At 26.8% G+C, this 16946-nt stretch overlaps 1 protein-coding gene across 1 annotated transcript in view; it reads right to left on the bottom strand.

The window, feature by feature from the left end:
• The window catches only part of LOC129980683 (cell adhesion molecule Dscam2-like), a 550882-nt gene that overhangs the window by 473139 nt on the left and 60797 nt on the right, over positions 1-16946 (bottom strand). Inside the window, exon 2 of the mRNA XM_056091064.1 lies at positions 15729-16049. Within this exon, the coding sequence (XP_055947039.1) occupies positions 15729-16049 (321 nt within the window). The remainder of the gene's footprint in view (positions 1-15728; positions 16050-16946) is intronic.

Below are 16946 nucleotides of genomic sequence, written 5' to 3'. Positions count from 1 at the left end.
ATTATTATTATAGATAACTTAAAAATATCTAATCCGCAGAATCTATTCAGCGACACGGAAAGCTGTTGTTTCCCTGCACCATTCATTTCATTGAACTATGAGTGAGAGAAAAGATGAGCATTCCTTCACATTTTACATTTTATTATGTAGAAAATTCACAATGTAGAAAATTTAGTATCCGTACTGAATCTCTTTATCAGTTGATTCAAGTAACATTGCATTTGCAGTTAATTCATCAAAATGAACTAGCCTTATTCCCAATAAATGCGCGATTTTAAAATTTTAAAAATATAGGGCTCACGATGAGTAGCGAAAAAGAAGCAGAAGGAAAAAAAATGGATAAGAACTGAAAGAAACCTCATGCGGTAGCTCGAAGTACAAGGCATGACAAAAAAATGGACTCATCTTACTCACTGCGTATCAGCTTTCTGCCTCCAAAAATGGTTGGAATTCTTGAGAAGAACAATATTCCTTGATACTGAAAACTAAAATGTAATGTGATGTCACGTCTTATTTTTGGTGTCTCAAATAAGAATGTTCATATGTGGAAGAGAAGGTTCAATTAATATATCAAATATTCATTAAAATATAAAATATTATGTTGTTTGCACTTATCAATTCTTAGTTTATTTATTTTGGAATATTCTGGCAAAAGATGCAAGTCATTAAACCTCACTATTGGGAGAAAAAATATAATAAAAGTTTATGGAATAAAAATTATAAATTTATAAAAACTGGTAATCAAGCATTGTTGATTTTAATATTGGTTATTTGATGAATATTTTTTTTTTAATATTTGTCAATAGGTGTAATTTTATTTATTTTTTAATTTAATTATTAATTTATTTTTTAAAAGAATAGATCATTAAAACCTTTCAAATGATTTTCCTACTGATTCAAACTGTTTTCTAACTTCATATGGCATATAACATGACTGACAATCGGAAGCATCACCTTCTGTTTTATAAAATTAGGTTCTTTTCTGAAGATGAGGCACTGATCCAGAAGAATCAACACTTACATTTTTAATATTCTATTTAAAAACATACTGGAAAATATCCTACATGATATTATACAGCAAAGACGACTCAAATTAAAAATAAAGTTTCAGAGGCTTTGGGGAATTATCTAGAAGGAGCTAGAACTTTCGTTGAAAGCTAGGCGCGAAACGATTCATAAAAAAAGTTCCAGCTATGCTTCCAGAAGCCTTATCAGAAACATATCAAAACAAAAACCAGTTTCGGAAGATCTGGACAGTGAATTAAAACAGCAATCACTTCTCAAAGCAAATGGCAACATTCTTTGCAATTCGATATTAGAAAAGAGCCTGCAATTTCTTATCTCGACTTCGACAGAGACTTGTACGAGATCAGTCATTGCTGGTCCATTCTCTTTCTTAATCTTTCACGAGAGCGGCAAAACAAGAGATAAAAAGAGAGGAACCGGAAATTTTATCTCTCAGTGAAGCTTTCCCTCTCTTTTGAAATGAGACAAAGGCTTAGTATTCTCCAAAGGATTGGAAGACTTTGTTTATCATCCTTAAAGACTCAGTCCACGTCTTGCAAAACTTTTCTTCCTCTTACTATAAGACTACCGAGGTTTTACTTAACTCCGTTCGTTTTTTTAATAAATTTTCGGTTATTTTGAATTGGATATTTAGTTTCCAACAAGAATATTTGAAGTCATCATTTTTGTTATTTATCAGCTTTTTATGTAGTATGTTATGGACTGTGTAATTACTGATTATCTAATGAGTTTTTAACATTTAAAAGTTGTCAGGATTTGGGATATTTTTTTAAATAATGAATACAATTACACAAATGTTCAATCTTTTACATGCATAAAATATATCCAGAATATTATAAGCGATTTTTTCTGTTATTCATCAAATTTCTCTACAATATAAATTATATTTCTTTATTCACCTAATTTTTATTTATATTTTTTCTATAAATCATATCACTGACTCTCTGACCCGCCCGGAGGTACACGGATAGTAAATACTGAATGACCAAACCGCCGCAACAGCAAAACTGGCGTGAACTGTGGTTGAGTCCTAAGGGCCATCACCGACCACGGTTCAACACTTCCCTAAGGAAGTACGTCCCGTCATCGATGGGAGGAAAAAGACCTCCACCTATTCGTATATCCCCCAGGATAAGGAGATCTAACCACCATACCGGAAGCATTTCATCTTCATTTCGAGCTGCCCTCGGGGAAATATATTTCTCTATAAATAAAAATGTGTGATTCTTATAAGTACCAGTAGTTTCCGATTAGAAATTAATTTAAACAAATGAAATCTAATGGTGTTAGTGAGAACAATTCAAAAGAAAGGAATTTAATTATATTGCGACACATCAATTTTAATACATTTTTAGTTGCAATTTATTTATTTTTGTATTTATTTATTTTCTATTTACATATTTTGTGCTTTGTAAATTATCAAATTTGTATTTCAATAGAATCAAAGCCACTTAAACCATTACTATGGTATTAAAATTAGTTACATTAAATAATAATAAATTTCAGAATAAATATATTTCAACATATTTAATTACGTATTCCGAGCAACTTCCATAAAAAAAAAAAAAAAAAAAAAAATTGACTAATTATTTGAATCTACGAAAAACATTTAATATATAATTTCAGGAGCATTTCCGTTGATAAAGTGAGTAATTCAATTATGTATTAATTTTTTTCTCTTAAAATGGCGGAAGAAATAGCTGCCTGTTTATCCGACATAAGAATTAATATTAAATTGCTTACAATAATATGTGACTTATATATCAGGAATAACTGATAAATTAATTAATATTAAATTGCTTACAATATAACTGATAAGTTAATTAAAATCATTATTAAGTTTTCAGCTACAATTAATTCTTAGCTATTATTCGCAAATATCGATTTCTTCTAAAATGAATTCATAGACATTAATAATAAAGATGTTTGTTAGATTAAAGATAAAATTAAGCCCTTCAAGCAAAAAATTAATTTTAATTTGGTTTGTTTATATTAATTATTAAAAAAATGTCAACCGCATAGGTCAAAGTATAAATTATCACTAAAAACGCAAATATTTTATTGTTGCTATATTTTTTTTCTCCATGCATGAGCTAAATTATTTCTAAGTATTCGAAATATTTTATGACCTTTCATCAAGATTCCATTAGTTATAATTATAAATGATTAATTTATATTTTTACATCCTTGTTGCCAAAATTTTTCATCGATTATCTTTACTTTGATTGATTGGTTTTCTTTTATGATTGTTGAAATTATTTCAAATTAGAATAAATAAATAAAATATTTTCAGTAAAATCAAAGTAAAAAAATGTTAAGTTACTGAAATTCATGTATACGCAAATTATATGTAGAGCGATTTACATCTTGAATTTTACTTTCTTTTCAGATTTAAGAATTAATATAATTGTTCAATTTAAAATCATATAAACAGTGTTAATGTCTTTGAGATCAAGAGAGCATTCCATAATGTTTAAATCAGACATTTTCATATTTCAGACGAAGCATGGTAATATAAGAGCCTAGAAAATTAAAACCATTCACTTTTAAAAGACATACTGAGTAGTATATTAGAACAAAATAAAAAAATAGGAAAAATAATTTTTTTTAATTCGTAAATTTATTTTTCCGAGTACGAATATTATTATAATTCAGCTCTCTGTTTCAAAAATTAATTTGTTTACTAAGCAAAATTTTATTTTAAAAGTTGCTGCTATAAATTTATGTTTTCTACTTACAACAGATTGCAATCTTAAATAAGTGAAAATAATGTTTGGATTTCTAATATCCGGTTCTTTAAAACATTTAGATTATATTTGTGTAAGAATTAGTTAATTTACAGATTATGTAGATTATAATAATATCAATAAATTTGACGAACATTTTCATATATTTTGAATTTTTCTTCCATTTTATTTTTTTTATGTTGTTAATCATTATCGTTTTTTTTTTTCCCCATTTTTTGCCTTTTTTTGCCACGGCTAAAGCATAATTGCCATTTAAATCATATCTTTCTCTCAACATTTCTGCGAACATTTTTCAGACATATTTTGGAGAAACAATTTATTTCGATCTATTTATTTGTTTATTTTTAAATACTATTTGATATATATAAAAAATGCATTTTATTACAACCACTTTAAAATCAATCATCTGCGAAATATAGGATGCACATATTAAATAGGCTTTTAAAATAAAACTTATTATTTTTCTTGTAGATTTTTTACGCATTTAATTTTTATGTCGGTAAATTTCTTAATAAATGACTCTTGATAAACTTAGATTTAAATCTAGATTAACCTAATTAGATAAATCTTGTTTAATTTTTTCTTTTTTGAAAATTTATTAAGTAACTTAAAGTTGAATAGCACTTGATAATTTGAAAATACAATAATAATAAATTACGCCAAATCATGCATTTTTACTTCGATACTGTTTCTAAGTTATCCATTCAAAAGACTTTTTTATTATTTTAAATACATTATTTAAACAAATGAGAACCTTTTTTGAACCTAAGAGAATATAGTAACTTCGAATGTGCATATGTTCTCTACTTCACTGCTTTTGTTATCAGCAATATTTTTTTAAAAAAATATAAATGCTTTATCGTTTATTTGTAACTTCTATTGAAGTATTATGCGTTAGAAAACAATGATTAGTATTGTTGATAACAATAAATCTAGTTGTAATTATTTAAGACTTTTATTCCAATACAATTTAACAATAGAAATATAAAATCTATTATACTTGTTTGAAAGTTGAGTTTGAATGCAAATGAATTATTTTTTGAATTATTATTCTTCCATTCCTTAAAATTTAAAGCTCAAGGGGTATTTCTCAATGCATTTTAACATGCCTTCTAGCTATGATATTGTATTTCGTAATGCTTTATCTACATTCTTCCGGAAAAGTCTGAAAATATTGCAAAATACACTCTTTTGGGCTTTAGAGTCTCCATTAGTCTACTTTCTCATGCCACCCAATATTGTTCAGGGACCAAAGAAATAAGTATGGAATAAAATTTCTCATATTCTAAGAAGACAGTACGATACTTTAAGTCATAAAAATAACTTTGAATATGTCTGGATTATTCTCAATATCATTTAACAATTATAATGTGTTTTTTTTTGTTATTCATAATATTAATCAATATATTCGTAGAAATGATTTGCTTGGATTTACTTAGTTCAAATAATCTACTTCTTTAAATATTCCTTAAAAACAGAAAACACACAAAAAATTCTTAAAAATTACATAATTAAACTACGTTAATTGAAAAATTAATGTTGGACTTAAAAAAATTCAACGCTATTTTTTTTTAAATTTTAATTCTATAAGTGATGTTTATTCAGGAGATGGAAATCATTTTATTAATTTTGTGATTCCCAAACTAATATGCATTCGATTAGGTTTCATTGTAAAAATAGTTTATCTTAATAAACCCAAAATCATTGTTTCTCCTTCTTTCCTAAGCAGTCGGAGTAATATGATTGACAGTCGTATCAAGAACAAGATACTGGAAAATGAGATGAGGATTATAAGGGTTACTACTGAGAAAGACGTATTCTCCGCTGTGATCGAGTATTTTCCTTTGAAGGTTGGTCATGCGATTGAAGTGGAGATAAATCGATTCCACATTATAACTTATCCAATCAGAAAAGTTAGAATCGAAATACTTATCCGCTCTTTATTATTTATGCACATTGATGTTCTATGTTGCCTGTGATAATTTTTTTCTTCATTTGAAACAAAATTGATAAAAAATATAAAAATTCAGAAATTTAAAATGAAGAACTAAAGTGATAAAACTGATGCAACTTTTATATACAATACTATAAAAACACACAAAAATAAATTAGTTGTTAAACTTTTATTTCAAAATTCTCAAAACCGTGACTAATTTTGGCGATGTATATAATGAATAAGTAATTAAAGTTAAATATGTAATTAAGTAGCAGTTAAATGAAGAATTTTTAATGTTAAATTTATAATAATGCTACAAAACTCGAAATTTCTACCACCTCCAGCCAAGGACATAAATATGTAAATAATATAAATAATTGCCAAGGATTTTATACTAGGAATATAAATAACTATCATTTAGCGATATAGATAATTATCTCACATATATTTATACAAAAAAATTTAATACTAATTTTCCGAAGAATTCGTAAATTTCGCATTTTTAAATTGATTTTTTCTACACAAAAATTTCAATCAATGAAAAATGTTTACAATTTAAATTTTTTGAAAAGAATACAGCGAAACATTCACCTCTTCAGACATTCATCTACCTGATTTTTGAAAGATAAGTGAAGAAAATAAATTACTTTCCAAGGAAACGCAGCTCTCATCGATCGTTACTTCAAAATAGGTTATCCATTACAGAAAGGAACACTAATCAGAAATAATGACGGAAACTTCCTCAGTTCCTGGCAAAGAATTTTCATAGTAATCTCATTTGAGTACAGAACTAATGATTCACCTCATGCAACAACGGGAATTTTCCAAGATTCGTACACTTAGTATTGTTTTATGTCGGCACTCGAAGGAATTAGCATTATTTAATTTAGGCTATATGTATAATTAATTATTCATTAGCAGGAATTGAAATAAATGACTTCCATGAATGTTTATCATGAGAGTTTGATGTACGATAAAAATCATAATGTAGTAGATTGATTATTTTGTCTTTTTATATCCCTTATGAGGATTGTGGCCTTTAATTCATCAGAAATTCTTAATTAACTAAGCAATTAATATATGGTTACGATATTATCTGAAATTGCAGTGAAATTTTGATGTTCGATTGTTAAAACAAATAGTAACACCACTGAGCAGTAATTTTATTGTCAACGATATTTTAGTGATTTAAGTAATTGCATGGTAATGTTTCTGAATCTGAAAACTTTTAGAATAACATCTCTATTTTTGGGACAAACTAAGAATCAAATTTCAATATTTTTATGTACAAATTTTTATTTGAGCCATTTTTTTTTCGCTTTTATAAAAAGTAATTTTTATTAATTCAAGTAATTATTTTTATTAAAAATTTAAAAGTAGGTAAATTAACGTTTTAATGTAATATTCTGTATTGCTGTAAAGTGATGGTTCATATTAGGAAAGTATTTATCATTGATACAAAATATAATGAAAAACAAAATTACAGTTTCTGTCTTATCTTAATGATGGCACATTTGATAATGACGAAAAAATGTTTCAACTGAATATTTTACAGTTTATAGATTTAAATATCATAAATTAATAAAACTCAAATATTTTCCGTAATAATGTAGTTATACATATAGAATATTATAATATGCAAATTTGACGCATTTCCTTACAGCATTCAGTGAAATTTATATGTGCTGCATGATCCCTGATTTGAGACGCTGACTTCAAAATCTTCATTAGAAAATAATAATTCACTTTTGATACCGGATCCAAAAATATCAATTTACATTCTTGATTCACTCCTTTCATAATCATTGATTTTTAAGAACTGGATTTAATCGTTATAACTGAAATTTTGGAATAACTTTTAACCACTGAAAAGCGGAAATTCGAAACAAAAATACAACCTTTTTTGTAAAATAAAATATAATGAAGAATTAGGGATGGTTCCCTTAAGAAATCGACTCTAAATTTAGTTAAATGTTTTCTTAATATTTATTTCTAACAAAAAAAAAAATGAAGTGAACTAGGCATAGAGTCACACTCATCAGGAATAGCCGATTAGTATGCAAGTCAAACATAACTCTTATTGGATTTTAACAATTTAGATCTAGAGATAACAGAATTTTTAACTTCTCAACTTTAAGCTATAAATATAATGATTTTTAGGTCGATATGCCCTTCTATCACCCTGATATTTGCATTGCAAAATGAAATTAAATTTTTATGCATATATGGTCGCATTAATATCATCGCTTTTTTCACTAAAAATATAAAATATTGAGGTTTATTTATTTTATATAGAAATTTTTTCTCTTTCTTTTAATCAGTTACAGTAGAATTACAATTTTTGATAACCCCTTTTATTTTAATTCAATAATAAAAGGTTTCTCAAAATTAACGCAAGATTTGGATTATTAACGCAAGGATTGGAGTTAGTAAAAACGGAGAGTTACATGATAGAACAACGTGCTAAAGCAATATTTGAATTAAATAAAAGACACAATTTTTTTCTTAAAATTGTTATATTTTTATTGTAAAATACACAGGATAGGCTTATTTATGCAATAACACATAGGCCAAATTCCACGGCTTTGTCGACACATACATACCTTTTTGTAGAAATTTTCAATAATCATTTTGTATAAATGTGGCTGAATTTCGTTGATGCAACATCATAATATTCTTATTGAATGCACATGTGCTTGTCAGCGTGTTGTAACAGACCATTGGCTTCAAATAAGCCCATAAAAAAGAAATATAATGGTGATAAATTGAATGATCTGGGGGGGGGCAATTTTCAAATTTTTGAACTGAGTCCGGCTGGTTTTAATTATTTTTAAAATATTGATAAACAATGAAACTTTGTTTAATCGTGTTACACTCTACTTATACTAATTCTCAAGACTCAGATTTCAAATGACATTTTAATAGGGTTACCAATATTTTACTACACGAATGGTGGCAAATACAAATCGTACATTAATTTTGGGACACCCTTTATTAAATAAGAAAAAAAAAAAAAAAAAAAAAAAAAAAAACAGTCACTGTTTTTTGAAATAATATGGGACAAATATCTCCCCTACTTTCAAAGCAATCGTCAGGCAGTATCATCTAATCGTATAGATTATTATTTTCCAACAACTTAAATCACAATTATGTGTAAGGACTTATTTAATGATCTGACTTTTAAACAGCATACATCTTATTCTGAAACAAAATGAATTGAAGTATACATTCAGTAAATGATGAATGGAATTATGATCTTTCATATATTTGTATTCAAATGAAATCACAACTTTCTGTGAAAACCTTAAAAGAAATAATGATTGCAGATTCTGAGATTATTCTGTAAACATTATATAGAATTGATTTGATTTTGTTTTCAATTTTTCTTTTGTAATCTCCATTGCGACAGAGTGTAAATAATTCAAATAATGCATATAACCGTTTTCAAGATTCTGGAACATATTATTTATGGCGTAATTTTGCAGACATATTTGTTATGCAATAATTTATGCGATACAATGACCAAATAAACATTTTTTTAAATGTCACCTTCTAAATATATATCTATATATTCCATAAACCATAGTATTGTGTGTTAAAGCCCTATTTATTTCACATAATATTAAAAGGCTTACGAAATTTTTACTAAGAAATTAATGCTATTTGTTTTAAATTACATAAAATATAGTACGCCCCATTCTTAAATAAGTATTTAATGTTTAATACATGACCATGAAACAAGTAATTAGAGAAATTATGTTCATTAAAACTTTTTTATATGGTATCCAAATCTCATTGAAACTTTTACATTTGTCACACCAACAAAGACTTCTAATTTAGAAAAAATTGACGTCGAGAAAGTAGTATATTATAAATTTCATTTATAACTTAACATTACATAATTTTCCAAATTAATGTAAAACAATTAACAATAATCTTCAAATTTTGGTTAATTTTTAATTTAGTATTTACTTTTAATTAATAAATCGTTCGACCAATAATATGATTTTTTTCCTATTAATGCATGTTTAATATTAATGTATGTTTAAAACTTATTATACTTTTATGAAAATCATAAAAAGATTCCATTAAGTTTTTTGAATATACCGATATTTATCTTCTTAGCCATCTAAATCCTAAAACCAATTAATTCGTAATACCTCAGAAAACTCAGAAAAAAGATTCAAAAGATTTTTTTAAAAAATCCTTATCCTTCCGAAAATTACAATGACAGCCTGCGTTCATTAGTCATTGATATACAAAAAAGGACCTTGCTTAGCTGGAAGCTAAAAATAAATGTATGCTTGGACATCCTTTGAGTATTCTCAGAAAATCCCTCATTGCCCCAAAATCATACCAGAGAACTCTTCTAAAGGACAATTCATGCTACTCTGGTACTAAATCCATTATATTTAACAAAAGGTGGAAGGAATTTTGTAGTGATATTCAGGTGCCTCGGGCAAACGCAGAGTTTCATTAAACAGGTGTTTGGGGCTTTCCAGTATTGATTGAATCAAACGTCAACTTGTCTTATTAAATTATCTAGATGTTCATATAAAAAAGAGATTAATAATTTTTTTAAGAATTGACACTTTTTTAAACATTTGTATAAATTTAAAAAAAATAATACAATATTTGCTTTAATTTCGTTTAGTTTTTTAATAGAATATGACAAAGGGTAAAAATTAAATTATTGTTTCAATAGATATTATAGAAACAAATATTTCTAAACAGTTATATCTGAAAAAGAAGGAAAAGTTCTTAATGACAATATATTGAAACTAAAGTTAAAATAGCGTGTATTAATCCAATTGCAAATGATAGCTCACTCATCTACAACTCATTATATTTTAAAGAAGTCTTAGCAATGATAATCCGATATTTAATTATAACTGCAGCTAATATTAATAATAGCCAATAATTACTAAACTGACAGAACTTTTAACTCTATTTTAGTAATAATAACCGTGATTAGCTTTAATAATTAATAGGCTCTTTTTAAAAATAATCAGTCAATCACTTTGACTGAAAAAAATGCTTTAAAAATATTTACCTTCATCAAAATTGCAAGTTTTTATATGACTTCACTTATTTTCATAGACATTTTGCTAAATATCATGTATTAGAAAGATAACTGAAAATGACTGAAAATTTTTCCTGATAAATTGAGTTCAGCAAATCACTATGTTTTTACTTTCTGAAATACAGAGAATAAAAAAACATCATATATATATAATTCAGATTTTGATGAATTTATCCACTTCAGAGCCTTTGAAAGGATTTGTTTATTAATCTCAACACAATTCTGCGAATATGTCAAAAATCGAAAGTATAACATTACACAAATATCGTGTTTAAAGCAGTTTTATTTATGGCAAAATTATTCAAAAGGATGCCAGCTTGTATCTGAATATATATATACATGATAAGTCAGAAATGCAACGTGCATTATGGATAAAATTTGGCATCTCTATTAGTTCAAGATGTTTTAAAATATTTCCACAACGTTTTTTGACATTCTGAGTATTGTCAGGATATCTTAGCAATGTTACTGGGGATTTTGTGCTAATAGAGATACGATTTAGAAGGAATAAAGATGCGTACTAAATGTTGGACCAAATCCATAATTGAATTTAAATATTGAGTAATGTCTTTATTATTATATAAATAAACGCTGTAAGTCAAAATCTGAGCAAATTAGATGGGTTAAATTTTCGTGAGTAAATGATCAGAGTACATGTTCATGATTATTTCGTGAGTACCAAGAATATACATATATGTAATATATTTGGACCAAATATGTTTAAAAAATTCAGAATTTCAAATTTTGTTTCTTTTTACTAAGAAGAATTCAGTCACAAGACACAACATAGTATGGCAGCATAATCTATATGATAGGGATAGGATTTCATCACCGGAAACGCGAGCCATATGTTGGGCACATTCATAATTGAATTTAAATATTGATTATGTAGATCATCGCGGTTACTCAAAAACTGAACAAATCAGCTGAGTTAAATTTTCTTGAGTATATAATTTTTACACCAATAATACATATCTGTGTTATATTTTGGACCAAATATACCAAAGAAAAAGTTCCAAACTACATACTTGGTTTATTTTTATTAAGAAGAATTTAATCACAAAACACGACATAGTATAGCAGCATGTGAATATGATATGGATAGAATTTCATCATTGTAAATCTAGACGTGTGCCACATTTTGGGACACATTCATAATTGGATTTAAATATTGATTATGTGGATCACCACAGTTACTGAAAAACTGAACAAATAAGATATGCTAAATTTTCGTGACTACATAATTTTTACACCAATAATACACATTTGTATAATATTTTGAACAAATATGTGAAAGAAAATGATTCAAACTACAAATTTAGATACAAAGCTTTACTAGGAATATAGTTTCTTTTTATTGCGCAAACACGATAGATTTTGTCACAAACACGATAGACTATGGCAGCAGATGAAATCATCAAGGAGAGAAATGTCATAGATTAAATTTATGAATAACACAGCTTCAAAAGTTTTGAAAGCCGTAAAGACCTTTACTGTTTAATTGATGACGAACAATAAATCAAAGTACTTTAGATTTTTTTTAAAAATGTAAAAGATTGGCAAATCTATAGCAGGTGGATTGTGTCTCTAAGAATGATAACCAAAATCTTCCAGTTCACTGGAGTGTATTTGTCCTTTGTCTCTTCTCAAAAGAAAGCGAAAGCTACATTGAGAGATAAAATTTTTCCGTTCCTCTTTATTATCTTGCTTTCACGCTTTAGTGAAAATCTTAGAAAATTCAATGAGCCAATAATTTCTTATCTCTTATAAGTCTCTTTCAAAATTGAGATATAGAATTTAAGGCTCTTTCTTAATAATAGATTTGAAAAATGCTTTCTCTACTTTTCAAGGTTTTGGTAGGTCGTTCAGATATAAAGATGCTTTTTGATTTATGGTATGTGTGGATTATTGTCTGAAATTGAAAAACACAAGATTTAAAAAAATAATTAGGATAGTTAGACGATTAATTTTTGGATCAAGTTCAAATCATTCTAGATAATTCACAGGAAATTGACTAAATTATTTCTTATCTACTATTTATGTTTCAAGCTACATTAGATTATACATTTCAAGTAATTTCTTGTGAAAAATTCTAAGGATTCATGTATTTTTATCTAAAGAATTGCATTGTTCTAATATATTCAATAAAACAATTTAATGTTGTTATTGCATATACTTCTGACAAAAATGAAATCCTATAAAATGTATTCCCATACGCTACAGTTGATTTTTCGCTGTTATAATTCCTATATTTCTGCTTTCAAGTCCAACCGCTTCTTCTGAATTTCCTTCGGAAATCTGGAATTTTTCATTTTAATGCTAGTTCCTTGGAAAACATAATGCCCCTTTTATCATCGTTTGAAAGAAGAGGCTTTTTGTTGTGCGACATTCAGAAACATCTGTTTGAGATAATGTTACATTCTTTTCGTGGTTTTCTGGTGCTTGACATCTGTAAGACCATACGAAATCTGTTTTCAGGTTTATACAATATATTGATCGGCCATTGTTAAATGTATTATCACCCTTTATGTGTATGTGTGTGCTGTAACTGTTTAAGCTTTAAATAAATGTGCTTTAACTTAACTGGGCTTTAAATAGATGTTTAAGAAATGATTTTGTTTGTTCCAAATAACAGATTAAATCATTTCTTTATAGAAAAAAAAGTAGAATTATGAGAGGGAATTCTAAAATTGGGTTGTATACCATAATTCTGATAAATCTAATAAAATTTGTCTAATAGAAACAAATTTCGATCTTCAACCTATATTTTTATTAAAAATGTCACATAAGATATTAGTTAATACTAATACATACTCATATGCACACACACCCACAACACGCACGCACACACACACAAACATACACACACATATGCATGTATATGTTGTGAGTGTGTGTGTGAATATGTGTATGTATTAGTGCTACTAATATCTTATGTGACAGTTTTAATAAAAATATGAATTGAAGATCAAAATGTGTGTCTTTTAGACAAATTTTATTAGATTTCTGAGAATGATGGGATACAACTGCATTCATACTTCAAAATGAATATGTGCAATGTATATTTTATGTAATTAATGACGATTTAAAGCAAGCTTAATTTTATTTAATTGGTGGTGAATTAAAGCAAAGTTAATAGTTTTTAAAATTTCAAAATCTCTCAGCATAATTTCAACCTTGATATTTTTTTTAATATTATTTCATTTTAGCTTTAAAATGTGATGACTTTCATTTTAAATTTTTTTATCATTTTGCAAAATATTATTCCTTATTATAGCTTAAGTATTTTTACTTCAGACAAAATCATCCACATTCGAACATAAATCATTAGTGAAATTAGTTTTTAAATTTATACTATCATGCATTAAAAATACTCCTAAATGTACTAGTGAAATATGAACTAGTGAATTCTTCCTTTCAACACCATTATGAATCCAAAATGAATTACCATTTTTATACACTATGTAAGTAATGTGTTTCCACTAGTAGCTACATTGTTTTAATTAATACGGTCAATTCCTTTTTCAGCTATGCATTGCTGTACAATAATATTTTATTACAATGATTCATTATCAAAATATGTTTAGTATATATTTTGATGTACTTACTTTTAATTTCTAGAATACTGATTCATAATTAAATCTATTACTTGGTCGTCTGATTAATTGCAACCATTTTTCTATATGAAAGTCATTTGTTTCATGCGAAAGACGTTTAAAGTAACTATACCATTTCTACTAAAAAATGTTTTCCGCTATACAATTTATTTATAGCAAAATTATTGTCCTAATTAAATTTATAATACAATGTTTATAAATTATGGTAATTATGTGTTTTCAACATTCATTAATTTGTTTTAAATGATTTGTTTAATTTGTTTTTAAACTGGGTCTGCAGATGTAGAAACGTAAAATTTTGTTTAAAAAACTCTTTACAGAAGAGTGATTAATATATATTTTGTTACATATAGATTCAATTTCTTGTGCACTTATTCATAAGTAAATTCATTTGTTGATACGCTTATCAGTTATAACTATATTTCTACTACAGGTACATTTATTTTCATATCGAAGATGTTTAAATTTTGTCGCTTCTATCAACATTTTTTTCAGTTCTAAATTTCTTTATTCCTAATAATATCTATATATAAAAAAAAACATTAGCTTACGTGGCACAGAAATCGCTCTTATTACTTATTGTCGAATGGCAACAGTCAAAGAGCATTGCATACATTTTTTTAGGATTTTTACATCTGCACTTAATTTAGTCCTTCGCTGCAAATTGTTATGTAGAATTTTTTAGAGGGGTTTCATTGGGGGTTATATGCCAGAAAGTGAACTCAGTCTAGTTTCATTCACTCAAAGGAAAGAAAATATAAAAGAAGTTAAGAAATAGAATAATCGAGCGCAAAAAAAAAAAAAAAAAACAGGTCGAATAAGTAATTGCTGTAGCTAGCCAAAGGAAGTTAAGATTACAAATCTTTCAAAACAAATATTTTAAAATATTAATTTTAATTCCGTGCATTTTCCCCTTTAATTTTAATTATAATTTTTAATTTAATTTGACGTTCGATCATTTTTCACATGTTATGAAGAAATTCATCTATCAAAAAATTCAGTCGTGTCGTGCGCTTTGACGATTACTAATGGGATATCCACTTATAGTTTTATCCCATATATATATATATATATATATATATATATATATATATATATATATATATTTACAGTAAACTGATTCAATTGAATTCATGTTTTTCAGTCTCATCAATTAACAATTCATATTAATCATTTAACAACCTGTAAATCAGTAATCTAGACGAACAAAATTGATCGCCGAAGGCTTCTAGTATAATAAGAAAGATCTAATTCCCTGAATAAAATAGAAACTATGTATATTTTTTCCCATCAAAATAAAAATTCATTTTTGGACTCACCCGCTCTCACATGCACGTCCCTACTACCAATCACACCGACTCTGTTAGATGCTTCACATCTGTAAATTGATGCATGCACATCAGCTCTGTATTCTTCACTAGGGAATGGAGGGAATACGAGGGAGCCATCATGACGTGTATATCTCAAACCCGGTAAATCTTGCAGGGCTTCTCCGTCATGTTTGACCCACCGTATGAGCGGGGGAGGGCGGCCGTCTGCGTTGCACGCAATTACAGTTCCAGTGGAATTCGAGAAATCTATTCGATTTGCAGGTTCGTGTTGAAATCGAGGAGCTCGTAGCTGGAAATCCATACATAAACCTGAAAAAGAATTTAAATTATAGATTCTAGAGAAAAAGTTTTCTAGAGAAAGAATTCATATAGAAATAATGATATGAATATTTAATTTATGAATGTGAATTTGAATATATTGCTACAGTACATACAATATGAAGACAAGAAATCATTAATATACTTTTAATTCGAAATTTTACATAATACATAATGGGGATACTGTTTATTTCTCATAAAATCGGATTTAATAAAGGTAATGGATAAAATATATCGAATAGACTACATCACAAAATATCATAATTGATGGCATTAAAATGTGACACTCTAAACTTCTAAAAAAAACTATAATGATTCAAAATGTAGACTTTGTTAAGTACAAACTGCTAAAAAAACATAGACATATCACTGTGATTACAGACTACAAAGTTTAATAATCTTCCTTGATAATTAGAAATATACAAAAAATGTTTAAAATCTGAAAATTAAATTAGATAATGAAAATGTTAAAAAAGATGAATCTTTGAATGATGTTGTTTTGAAAGTAAAACTTTATACTTATTTGGCTCAATTTTATATTTATCATATAAGGGGTTTTAAAATAAGTGAAATTCCTCAGTCTTTATTTTACATTGACTGAACTCAATGTTATTCAAATATGAAATTCCAGACTCTAATTTGCAAAGAAAGATAAAAACTAGAAAATGAGGGATTTTTTTTCTATTGTCTTTTCTAAGTAAAATGTTGAAGTAAATTTTGTGAGAATCTAAAAATATCTTCTATATAAAAATGAAAAGATGCTGAGCAAAATCAAAATTCTAGAATATGCAAAATTAATTATCACATGCAAAGAAGAATATATAAATATAGTTCGTCGATGTTTTTAATTATTATTACTATTATTATTATTTACTTTTTTAGTGGGAC

The sequence above is a fragment of the Argiope bruennichi genome, chromosome 8 (assembly GCF_947563725.1).
Source record: "Argiope bruennichi chromosome 8, qqArgBrue1.1, whole genome shotgun sequence".
Classification (NCBI taxonomy): Eukaryota; Metazoa; Arthropoda; class Arachnida; order Araneae; family Araneidae; genus Argiope; species Argiope bruennichi.
The sequence above is the reverse complement of the archived record's forward strand: the minus strand, read 5'-3'. Positions and strand labels throughout refer to the sequence as shown.